The sequence below is a fragment of the Manacus candei genome, unplaced genomic scaffold, assembly GCF_025592945.1.
Source record: "Manacus candei isolate 608988 ecotype Guabito, Panama unplaced genomic scaffold, ASM2559294v1 h1tg000050l, whole genome shotgun sequence".
Taxonomy (NCBI): domain Eukaryota; kingdom Metazoa; phylum Chordata; class Aves; order Passeriformes; family Pipridae; genus Manacus; species Manacus candei.
The window spans coordinates 34,086,585-34,099,721 of record NW_026138098.1 but is presented as its reverse complement, the minus strand read 5'-3'; the positions used below and the strand labels follow the sequence as shown (position 1 = coordinate 34,099,721).

The 13,137-nt window shown below is 43.3% G+C and overlaps 1 protein-coding gene across 20 annotated transcripts in view; it reads right to left on the bottom strand.

Annotated features, from left to right (window-relative positions):
• Positions 1 to 2,858: 2,858 nt before the first annotated feature.
• The window catches only part of COL13A1 (collagen type XIII alpha 1 chain), a 95,612-nt gene continuing 85,333 nt past the window's right edge, over positions 2,859 to 13,137 (bottom strand). For 15 of the 20 annotated variants that reach the window (XM_051800281.1, XM_051800282.1, XM_051800280.1 and 12 more), the window contains one exon: positions 2,859 to 9,781. In XM_051800281.1, the coding sequence (XP_051656241.1) occupies positions 9,749 to 9,781 (33 nt within the window). In that variant the 3' untranslated portion in view covers positions 2,859 to 9,748. The other 5 variants (XM_051800285.1, XM_051800287.1, XM_051800296.1 and 2 more) reach the window with 2 other exon arrangements.

Genomic DNA, 13,137 nt, shown 5'->3' with positions numbered 1-13,137 from the left:
ACTTCCCTTCCGAACCAAAGCTGAGGGCTTTGCTTTTCTTCCCCGCAGTCACACGGATTCAGGAGCTTGAACTCCGAGAGACGCAATAAGCGATTGTGTTACGAGCCTTGGCAGCGCCAAATCCCTGAGCGCGGGATGGTGCAGACAGAAGAGTGCAGGTTACCTCTAACTCAGGTACATTGTTATATGAAGCTGGGTTTATATCATCATGCCTATACAAATACTTTGTGTCGTTGCACCGATTTCACAATAAAGACATTTGAGGGCTACTGTAATGCACTAGGAGATACATTATTAACCCAGACCACTCCAACCCGCGGTGTTACTTCAGGAGGGTGTCTGGGAACAACAGAGTGATAAAGAGTCATCCATGGTTTCAGCTTTCCCTTTGTTGCTGTAAAAAAATCATACAGGTTCGCTGGAGTTTGGTTTTTGGCTCTGCCAAAGTAAACGATTTTGTGTCCGTATAGAATTGGATTTGGTGGGGAAAAGAAGCAATGGAATATTCCCTCGGGTTATATTAATTATGGATTGCACCATCTCCTGAAGAAAAAGGGCATGAGGTGAGGACCTGTGTTTTCCAGGGCTGCTCTGTGACCTTGAGTAAGGCATTTCATACACACAGCTGTGTTTTGACTGTCATTAAAATGGAAATAAAAATATCTTGCCTCTTTTTAAGCAGTGAGTAAGAGCTTTAACACATTTCTGTGGATTAATGCTTTGGAGTCTGTTCCCCATTTCTTTTTGAAAACAAGGTCAAGGTGCTTTGAAATCATAAGAGAAAAACCTCACATGTGTGAGTGACTTTTATTTTACAGGTAATGGAAAGTCTTACCTGGATCTTCCCTGCTGAGGCTTGGAATTTAGCAAAGGAAAAAGATACCTGTAAGACTTGTCAGTGTACTGAACCATACTGGGAGGGCAGGAGGAATCTGAAGAAGATTTTCAAGCACTAAGCATAAAAATAAATGACAACATAAAACCCATGTGAAGAAGGAAGTAAAGCATTTACATTTGTCTTATTTCCAGATACAAATAATTGCATCCAATAACCCTCACAATCATGCATGTGATACATAGCTTTGTAATCAAAAATAATTTGAGGCAAAATAAGCATCCCAAGTTTTTGAAAACATTCCCAGTTTAACATCAAATAGTTGCTGTGTGATAAGAACACAAATGTGTGGGAGGCCTTTCAAGGAAAAAAAAAAGTCTTAATGTGAGGCAAACTTTCAGCATTAGGACAACTCACTCTGTTTACAGCAACATTTTTCTGTTTATAAACAACATTCTCCATAAGGAAATGGGAATTCTGGAGAAGTGTGAGAGAGGACATAAAGGATTTTCACAATATAACAGTTTTTATCTTTAAGCCAGTCATAGATGTCTGCAGTTAAAGACCAGTTTTCCTACTGCTGTGATTTTTAATAGTCCCATAAACTCAATTTCCCCTCCTTATTTCTGCAGTGGATACAGCCTCTATCCTTAACCTAAATATTAACAGGATTATATGGATATTTTTTGTTGCTTCAAGTGTTTCTGGAATATTCTCAGTTGCTTTGTGACACTAGAATAAAGAATTTTTTAGCAGATCAGACCAAGGCAGCATTTGAAGAGTTACCACACGTGTGAACTGCTCTGCAGTAACCACACTTTTGGAACCAGCAGCTAAAAGACCTGTTTTTTGGTCACAGTAGCTGTGTGTTGTGGCCATTTATCCCTGGTTGTTCAGGGAAGAACTGTTACTAACTAACATTGTGCGAGGGGAAAACGCGCAGCACGGGATTGAAGAGCTTTCCCCACTCAGCGGGAGCGGGGCCTGCCCTCACGAGGTTGTGCAAAGACCATCTGCCGGTTGCCTTCCGAGCGCAAATACAATCTGTTACTTTGTCAAAATAAACAACAGATCCATCGGAGGAGCATTTATAGAGTGCTGGCTGCCTGACTCCCCAGCTATGGGAGAGCCAGCCTGTTTATGGCACTCTCATTTTGGGCCAGAAGCTGTTACATCTCAAACACTGTAATGAATATTTCATAGCTCTGGCACCAGGAGTTACAGCTTCACTCTCGCTCGGGCTGGCAGGTGTCCAGGGTCGCCCTGGCAGGGCAGGAACGTCAAAGTGCTCCAAAAGCTCTGTTTCAAGGGAGTATATAATCCAGGAATTTGATCAACAGTGTAAGCGCTGCCCTGTCATTGGGATAACCAAACACGATCAGAGCTGATGTGTGTCAATACTGTGGCAGCAGAGCACAGATGTAATAACCAAGTTCTGCAAATACTCTGTACTTCTGTGAGGAGTTCTTTGAGCCCTTTTTAACCCTTCCTCCACCCTCCATACTGCTTATGGGGTTGTTATGCTGCTAGGTTGGGCACAATGAGCCAGAAAAGCTAAATCCCAGCTTTCTGGAGAACTCTCTTTTAAGTAGCATTTTTTAAATTAGACCATCCCACATCCTTCAGAATTTAACATTTTTTCTGTGTGTCAGATTCTAACACATGGTGTATAAAGTAGGCTCACTAGCTGCAGCCACAGATTAATGTGTAAGCAATGAGAGAGGTCTTTCCTGCCCAAACACCAACTGATTCCAAAGGTTTAATGCTGGTTATTAGCTTAAAAAAATATCAAAAATGCGTTTTCATCCTTGTTATTTAAAAGCAGGTTTTAATCCTTGTTACTTGTCCTTAAATGCAGCAATGCAGACTTTAGAGATCATTGTCTTAATTATTCCTTAGTCACGTAAGTAAAAATATTAATTGAACACAAATATCTGAGTCATGTTTAATTACAATAATCATGACCTTTTTTTTTTTTTTTTGTCTAATGGAGATTTACAAATATATCCTTCAGAATTATGGAAACTCCAGATCTGTACTGCAGGGGACATCCTTAGCAAACTGGCATTTCACATACGAAATGTATCATATTTCCCGCTTCTCACAGTTGTTGCAAAGGGGTCTTATACCTGATCTGTTTTCCTGTGCCAGCAGAGATGTCTGTCCCCTCGCAGTTACACTCTTTGGTGCAGTTTGGAGCAGTGACACACATTTCCCTTCTCCTCTGGTGGCACAAACAAGCACATCCTCTCCCTGGATGGGACCATTAAGCTCCCAGTTCTTTTCAGAGAAGCTTCACAAGGTCAGGACTGCACAGCGCTGCTTGTTTGTCTGCTTTCATAATTGATCCTGAGTTTGATTTAAAACGAGACAATTTACTTCATTAACTACTTTTCCTGCTAACTGCAGAGCCCTTAGGGGGGAAAAAAAAATCTCAACTGTGACATATAAATAAATAAAAATGCCTTGGAACAAGCCTACCCTTGGGTCTGAGGCAGCACACAGCAACCCTCCAGAACGTTTATTTATTGCACCAGTGTAAGATTTCTCTACTCTCCCAGGGTACAGCAATACACATCCAGGAGCCATCATTTTTATAAAGCAAGAGTGACCTTGTAGCCTTCAGGAATGATAAAAGCCGTAAGTTTCAAACACATTCTCCATTCCAAGCTGGAGCATCGAAACATGTCTGTTTTCCTAAATAACTTGATGCATCAGTCACTGCTAAACATCCAGATCCTTGAGGGCTTTGCCTTGCGCTCCAAGGCTCATGGTACCTGTACCCAGAGGAGGTCAGGAGCAAAGCACACACTTCTGCTGTCTGTTCAGGAGCTAATGGTTGTTCAGCTCATGGCTTTCATTCCAAGGAACCACCACTTGATTTGGGCTCACACAGACACACACCCGGGCTCACAGGAGAGCAGGAGGGGAGGCAGGGGATGTACACCTAAGCGAGGGCAACGGAGAGATGGATGGACACCTTCCCTTTGGTTCTGTCTGCTTTGAGGAAAGACAGACAATACCCACGGCTGATAATTATGATCATTTCAGCGTGGGCATGACTAGAGAGTCAGTCTCTACTTTCCTCTGGTCTTCCCTCTCTCCCCTCTTTGCCCCTGCCCTCTCAGTTCCACAATTAGTGTGGCTTTGTGTTTTATGACTGATTAATTAACACTGTAAGAGTGGGCTCCAGTAAGGCTGTTCGTGTCATGGGAGGGCTCAGGCTGCCTTTCTCCCAGGCACATTCCCCAGTGTCCAGCACTGTGTCTCAGCTGGGGTTGCTGCCTTTCCCCTTGCCCAGGCACTGGGAAGGACTCTGTCCTCTCTCCAGCTGTCCAGTTTCATAGTGACAACAGTACTTTGGAGAATTCTGCCCTGCTAAATCTAGGTTGACATTTCCCACCGAGTTCCATAGTTCCCGGGCCTGATGGCAAACAGCAGATGGCGTGGTTGTCTCAGGATACGAGCCTAAAACCCCAAATGGGAAGTGAATTCACCTGTATGTGCATTTATGGGTTATGGATCTGCATGTGGTGTCATTTACAAAAGACAGAAACTAGTTGTACATAAACAGGGATTTTTATAAAAGGGAGAAGATATGTACATCACAGGTAACAAATGCAGACTGTACTGGAATATATATGTATGTATTTAATTTATAAATTAAAACAGAAACCTCACTAAAACATTGACACAAAGGAGTAAAGCTTCAACAGAAGGCACAGGCAATTCATCAGACTCCTCTTGGAAAACAGTAGGATGAGACTTCACATATTATGTTTACCATTACAACAACTACCCAGCCAGAGACATTTTTCGTTGCCTCCTGCTTGTTTTTTAGCCCTCCTTTGATTTACCAAAAGTTCATTCCCCAGACTAACTTGCTCCTGGAATCTTTGTTCTCCTGATGTCATTACTAGGCCGAGGTATTTAAAATAGCAACATACAGCTCTGAGGAGCAGTTTTTGTCACAGTATAAACCAGCACCTCTGAACAACATCAGCACTAGTTTCTTTATCCGATAAATCACTCTACTGAGGAGTGATTCAGTGAGTCCTGTAAGTGTGCCCTTAGTTTCCAGGCCAGGTGTGGTTTCATTGAAATCACTGGATTAATTAATGGACACAGGAAATGGGTAACTGAAGCCCAGCATTTGTTCTGACATTAAAATTCCTAAGCTATTTTTCATTCCTATGGGTGGAAATCATTTACCTGAATCCCTTTCCTCATGTTGAGTGCTTAGTCCTTTAGTGTCTTTTTAATATTTTATCACACTGTGAAAAGATTTGCTTAAAAACTTAATAGTGGAAAAAATACTTACTAACAACCCCAAAATAATTACAGTATTTCAATTCTGTTATGATCAGTAACTCCTTATGGCACAGCTATCTCTGTTTTTCTAAAATATTGCTAGAAATGGCCAATATGGAATTCAGAATTCCCAGGACTGAAAACCAAAACAAAAGAACGTTGTCATATTAACAAGGAAAAAGTGAAAGAAGAAAATCAAATGCTCATTTTGGCTGAAGAAGCTCCTGCTGAGGTTGAAAAGCTTGTGGGAAAGAACAGCCCTTTGTTCTCTTCATTCTAGCAATTACTTAGTGTAGAATTATCTGGAAGGCCAAAAAATTCCAAATAGCTAAACTATGTCAAAAGGAGTTGAAACAATGTCTTAGAAACAGCACAATGACAGTAAAAATTCCTGGTAACACAAAGTATACACAGCACACACATTAATGAATGCCAAATAACACTGGATATTCAATACACAGGTTGAAAAGTTCAATGTAAAAACAAACAAAAAAAAAGTGTAAAAAGCGTATTCAGATTTAAACATCTTAATTAATCAGTGTTTGTAAGAGAAACACAGAAACAATGCCCTGTCAAGGTCTACTCATAAATCATCACTTTACTACAGCTATAATAAATATTCTACAGTCTATGCCACCAAAGGGAAAACAAAAGTAAAATCTGTTGTAAAATTCAAGGAAACCAGATATGTAACAAATAAAGTTGCTTCAGAAATCATTCTCCTGCAGGGATTAGGCCAGTTTGGTGTCCAGCTGATGTACAGATGAGAAACAGGAGCAGTGCCAATGACACAAGCATTCTAGGTAGAATCAGGGAGGGGTTTTCTATCGCTCTGAGGACCCTGTCAAGGGGAGAACAACTTGACTTCTTGGTGAAGCGAACTGCCCTGGATGGGGGACACTCCTGCAAGCCAGGGCACCAGGAGCAATACCTCCACACACACAGTGGGAGTGTGGCCTGGAACTCGGCACTGCCAGCAGGAGAGCTGTGACATCTGCAGGCCATCCCCCAGGACCAGGAACTCCCTCCCATCCCTGCACTGCCCAACATCTGGAGCCATGAGAATGGTTCCTCCCTGCATCCAGGGGGTCCTCTCAGTCCTTCTGGGGCTGGGCTGAACAAGACCATGACAATGTTTTCTCTGCCTTTGACTGGTGAGGGAGAACAATAACACAGCGAAAGGAGCGGTAATGGGGCAGGTCATGAGTGAATGGTGAGGGAGCAGGCTCGGAGAAGGAGTCTCCTTATGGTGGCCTGCACAGTCTTGCTGCCTCTCTCCTTTTCCTGGACATCATCCCGCTGCAGAAAAGGCTGTGGAGTTTAGGGAGATGACACACTTCCTTTGGAAGGCTCAAAACACGGGTGAAACTGCTCGGTCTGTGGCACTGCTGGCGGGGTGCAACATCAGGGTAAATGCAAATCTTTGCAGGAGAGTAAAAGGGGAGATTTACTGAAGCAACACTTTGAAACACAAATGTGGAAAAAAAACCCCAATGGAATTATCACAAAATGGAATTTCACACTCCCAGCAAACCCCCACCAGAGACAACAGACCAACAAACGGCGTACAATGGAAAGCAAGCGTGTAAGTGGCACTCCACAGGCTCCACAACCAGTCCTCTCATACCTGTCATTAATGTCTAACCTACTAAACCTTGCAACAGCAGTTCAACAAACTCACGTTTTGCAGGAAAAACAAAAGTTTAGCAGGTTTTTCGTGAAAAAAATTTGCAATATTCGGACTCAGAATGAGTCTGTTCAAAAAAAAAAAAACAAAGATCATAAGAAAGCTACAAAGCTACACTGGTTTTGCTGCCATGTGTTTTAAATGGTAGAATCTTTACAGTCAACTCTAAAAAATATCAACAAACATCTAATCTTAATTCATGTTTGCCATGATATTCTCATCAGATCAAAATGTTTAACAAAGCAGGCCTACACGGAGGGCAGAAGGATAGCAGGAAGGACTGATAATAAAAGTGAGTGGGAAATGATCAAAATGCGACCAACAGAGATCTTCTGAAAATGTAGGGGGGAGGAAAGTACTTTGTCCAGGACAAAAACATCTGGAAGCAATAGGGACACAAACAAGAGAAGGGGGGAAAAAAAACACAAAAAAATATGGAAAAGAAGGGGAGACCCTCATCCAGCAAAGCATTTGCAGACAGGCTCAGGGTGAAGCACAGCCTAAAGCTAAGCTTGAGCCTGAGTGTGTTGCTGGATTCCGAGGAGGGAAAACAATACCAAGAGACAGCAATACCGTAGCAGGTACCCTCCAAGAACTTGCCATCTTCAAATAAGCATGACTTTTTAATTTAATTTTAACGAGCTTTCTAGCCCGGCTGTAGAATGCAGCTGCAGGGGACACAGCGGCTCTTGCTAGACCAGCTGCTTCCCGACAGACCCCCGAGGTGGGAAGGGACCATTTCCAGTCGGCTGGTCCCTCACATAGCCCTTTTCATCTTTGTAAATGTAAATGGAGAGTGTGGAGAGAGCTGTTTTGTCTGGGAGAGGTCACTGGTACCTGGTCCCTCGGTGTGGCCTGTGGGAATATGTTTTTCCCACTGAAAACTGTTTTGCCTGTGGAAAGCACCATTTTACTACTGAACTTAGGGAGAAAAAAAAAGACGATAGAAATGTCCTTAGGACGTTTTCGGTGAGGAACTTTTACACACTTATTCTAAAAGCCCATTAAAAATATACCTAGAAGAAAACACAACGGAGCAAACAAATTGCCCCCAAAAATCATTAATAAAAAGAACAGTAAAAGTAACATTAGCAAATTATATATATAAATGTTTTCAATAAAAAAGAAGGAAAAAAGCACACCTACCGCCTGCAGTTCTGGTCAGGTTCTCCCTCCAACCCCCTCCCCCCCCCCGAAAAAGTAAAAATAAAAAAATACAAATAAAATAAATTAACCTTTCCACCAGTCTAGTTCCTAACTGAAACAATTTCTTCCCCTGTTACTCTATGCACTGAATACATCTGTTAGAAGCCTTAAGAAAAAACCCTGCAATCCTTCAGATGAAACTGAAAGTAGGACTTTTCCCCCAATCTTTGTAAACCTGGAATTATTTTAACAGTAGACTTCCTGTGCGTTGGCAGGAGGAGGTGGGTGTCAGGTACAGGTGTCCTTATCAGAAGGTCAGGATGATTCCAGTGCTAACAAAGGGCGTTCGAATCTGGGATTGCTCCGGTTTAAATACATCCCTTTGAGCTTGAAATCAGCTCTTTCTTTCTGAACTGTAACATGAATTGCTTATCGTTTAATTCTGCCTAATGACTCAGATAACATCATTCATTAGCTCTAATAACAATGGCCCTGGCTCACCAGAGTACTTCAGTATGCAAATGGCATCATTTAGGCCAGCGGGAATCACGGGCTCAAAGTCAAATGTGTGTTTTAGTGCTTGGGCAAACGGGATTCCCAATGCACTCAGGGAAGTAGTCATGTTCATAAGATACATACTTAATTATTTATTTTAGGTTTGAGGGTTTTTTAATAAATTGCTGGGGTGGCAAGACACTAGAGCTTACATGTGAACAGAATTTAATCTTCAGCAACAGGGGCTGAGGAAGGGATGCCAGGTTTGCAGCTGGTAGGAGGTATCCAGGATTGTATATTCTGCCCTTCAGGCAGCTGGGAAACATCCTCCGAAGCCCTCAGTACTTTGCCAAATCTTTATTTCCCTTCAGTGAATGTATTAAAACATGTGACAGTGGAACTGAACCTCTGTGATCCTTATTTTCCATCTGGAAGTACGTCTGCGGAGAGATACCCACAAAAGGGCCTTAATGGGCCAGCAGAAAACATTTCTGGAGGGCTCCAGGCAAAGTACATCCAGTGTGTGCAGTGGAGACCAAAGCACAAGTACAGGAAGCAAAGGAATTAGTCAGTGAAACCAGACTTTTTCCACACTCCACATTTGCCTCCTTTGAACACATAGTTCATGCCTTCAAAATCCAGAGCAGTTAAAAAAGATACCCAAAAAACAATGTCATTTCCTTATAATTTCACAGGAGAAGAAAGTTTGTGATGAAAAGGTTAAAGATGGAATCATCAGTGATACAGGTGGAAGTCTGTCACCTGGTAACCAGAAACGAAAGCAAAAAGTGTGATCGTGTCCTCTCTGAGCAGCACTCTGAGCAGAACACGGGGGGTTCTCTGCTTCTCCTAAAGAGAATCGTTCAAGAAAGATTTCTCTCAGATCAAAGGATTCCCCTACCCCCCCCCCCCCCCAGAAATATTGTCTGTCTTGCACTCATTTATGCAGCCGCTGCTGGAAAACGAGCTTAATTCTTCATCTGAAGAGTCTGACCACAAAAGTCGAATGAAGCGAAAATGACCAAAGGAAAAGAATATAAATGGTGTCATTTTCGACCCCTGCCTCTGGCCTCTGGGAGAAGAGAGAGCAAAGCAGAAAGCGCTGGCACGCCGAGCTCCCGCAGCCCCAGCAGGCACAATTCCTGGTGCGCAGCTCAACAACTCTTCCCAGGCTCCAGGGAGGCAACTTGCAAAACATCTCCAGGAAATCTTCAGGAAGGTCCTCCTTCTCCTTTCACTCTGCTGCCATTTCTCAAGCTTCTCCACCCTCAGACTCACTTTCTGGCTATCAGCCAAGGAGTTTGACCCTTGAAGTGGCAGACAAAGTGTTTCATGTGAAAACAGCCAGGCAGAATCAACAGTAATCAGGTTACAGGTTTTAGTAGGGACAGACACTGAAAGGAAACTGTCACACTCAGGGTGGTGCAAACTCCGCTGCCACCGTTTGGGTTTCTCTTGACATGCAAAGTGCTCAGGTTTGGGAAGAGCAGCGGATCAGTGTGGTGTCACTGACCCTCGGTTTATCCCAGTGGCTGATGGGACTGTGTTAGTACAGGGGCTGTAGGAAGAGCAATCCAAAATGTTCACTCATCTTCTTCAGTTAAAATCCCAGGCTGTGGCTGCAGCAACCGCAGGGAACATTTGCCACCACGTTCCTGCCTTTAGGACAGGTGAGTGGGTACCTTACACATTTCCCCCAGAAACAGATAAGTCTTTGCTGACACAAGTCAGGTACTTTCGAGAGTTCTGGCAACTACATTTCAAGGCCTCCTGCACCTCAGGCAAGAGCTTTCTCACAAATGTATCAGTCAAAAAACAGCTCAAGAAATAAAACAGGTACAGTATCACCTCAGAAGTCCTTGACCTTTCAGTAGCTGTGCCAGGGCAACGTTACAGACGTGCACTTTGCTTTTGGATCAGATAAAACCAAGCAACAACAACTCCATGCAGTGCAATCACAAATACCAGCTACAAACCAAAAACACTCTACAGAGACCAAAGGGGACAGGAAGCATTGGCAGGCTCTCTTAGGGATCTGTAAGTTTTCGAGGATTAAGGATAGCCAGCATTTTTAGAAGCGGTGAAGCATTCAAACATTCTACCTTGCAGCTGAATGCTTCAAGATCAGAGTAGAAATTCACTGCTGCTACAAACTCCCAAACCCAAAGCACCCCCAATGTACCCATCTGGGTCTTTAGGAATTGCTTTGTTTAACAGGTGAGCAATTAAAACACGACTGGAACACTGGCTGTTCCAATTAGCTCAGCTCCACAGCTGCAAAGCCTTGTAACAGGGAGCTGGGGCTTATATTAACGATAGCTATTACTGAGAAAACCAACAAGAATCCCTCATGGCTCTGTGGTTCATTTTCCTTCTGTGCCATTTCAGCTCCAGTACCCCAAGCATCTCACAAAAACATCATGCATGGAAAAGTTCCATCCCAAGGACAATGTTGGCATGAGAAGAAATTGTTGTAAATACCATGAATTAGTTTAGGTTGAAAGTTGCAAGGAGTTTCCTAACCGCGAGAGCACTTGAGCCGGAACAGCCTGCGGGGTGGGGAGGGAGGGGACACAGGCAGAGAAACCTCACTGGTTTTTAGATGAAATTCAATAAATTTCTGAAAGGGTGAGGTGACAGATGGGTTGCAGCAGTCAGGGGCTGCGCTGGGTTCCTTGGGCAGTCCCTGTGTACCAGGGAAGTACATCCCTTATACCCCGTTCGCTTGACTCCGATGGTGCTAAAAGACTGTATGGAATCATCTGGAAAATAACTAACGAATGGTTTATGAACAGATGAATAATTGAGCAGCGTAGCCGAGTACAGAAGGGGTGGTGGTGGGGACCACTCCAGCTGGCACAGCTGCAGCCAGGAGAAGCCCAACTCCTGTCTCAGTGGCAGCATCATGCAAAGAGCAGGACGAGTGGATCAGGCTCACTAATGAACCACCACTCACGTTTCTCCCTTGGGATCGTTAAACATGGTGGCTTCCCCCTGAATCTCCTGGGTTGCCTACTGCCTTTCCCCCTACGTGAAGGGCCAATGCCAGGGGACATGTTTTAGGGAATGGATTTAGGTTTCCACTCATTTTCTAAGGAAAGCATATTGCGATAGTCACTTTAGCCTGGCAGTACTTTCCTTTCTGGGTAGTTTAGACTTGAGACATCAACAAGGGTAGGTCAGGACGGATAATTAAGATGTACAGATGCAAATTGTAATGGCACACTGCAAATCTGCATGTGACCTTTGGTTAATGTTTTGAAAAGCCATGTGGATTGATTTCTCTAACAAACATTCATTAGGATATCATCGAGGAATGCTGCGTTATGCTTCATTTTAAATGAGGTTTTCACTGAGTTACTTGCATGCCTACAATTTAGAAAGGGGTTAGAATTTCTTGCCAGCCAGGGCTCATTGTCATGAGCGTTATTCCAGCCCATGGGAGGATAATTATAAATCATGGAGTCTTTACGTTCCCAGTGCACGGTGACTACCAGCAGGTTTTTCAGCAACACTTTAATTCAGTCACAGCAAAACTGTTTATATTTCACTTTAATAAAAAATACATAATATTTTGAAATATTCTTGAATGACCCAGCTTGGAAAATGAAAATGACCTTTAAATCTATACAGGGCAGTTCCTTCGGGCATCTTTAATGTAATAATTTATTAAGTTCCTATATTCATCATGTGTGCACAAGTATCATGTAAATATTACAGCTGTACTCCATGACAAAACAAGCATAATGCAGACATAGAATCATACAGAGAACTGACAAACAGGGGGAAAAAAATCTAGTATTTTCTGTACAAAAAAATATGCAGCTTTTTGATAATTTGTAAAAATGCATAACTTTTGGCATTTTGGAGAAGAACACTGTATAAAAATAAATATCCTATGTACAGTAACACACACAGGCCAGTCCAGGTTAGAATCATCACTGCAAAAGAAAACATAAACTAGTGTTAGTGACAACTCAATACCAAGTGTTAATGCCAGCTCACAGGGCGTGGAGGGAAGGACAGCATTAGAGAAGCTGGCTCCAGGAGGAAGAGCAATGGGAATCTCAGCAGGGATCCTTTCCACTTCCCTGATTGAGGGTGGGGGGTTCAGCTTGGGCTGACTCTGCCTCCACCATCTTCCCACCATTGCAGCTTGAGGACCTGGCATTTACACCCACAACAGGTGCTGAAGGTGGGCCAGACCCCAGGGGGTCTGAGGGAATCCATGTGGAAATCTCATCTTTGTGTAAGGATTAGAGCACTTTGGGGCCAGGCAGCTCAAAGGCCACACATATAGTTCTCTCCTTTGCAGCAGATAGAGCTGTACCGTGATAGCAAACAAGGAGGAGTTTTGGTTGCTGCTTTTCAGCGGTTGTCCTGGTTAGAACAGCTGGGACCGGTTCATCACTGTATGGGTGTAACCCAAAACTGTGTATTCTATAGCCTTCCATGCCATTTCCCAAAAACTGTTATCAATAGACCATTTATACCATCTGCCCAGAGCAGCCTGACTCCTCAGGCTATAAACTGGGTGTTAAGAGGCCTTCCAGATAGGAGGATGCTCCTTTCCTTGCACCCATTGTGAAACTCCCCGCCCTGAGGGAGGTACTGGGCATTCCTGCCTGAGCTGGAGGATAGATAATCTTGGACTCTTGGGACT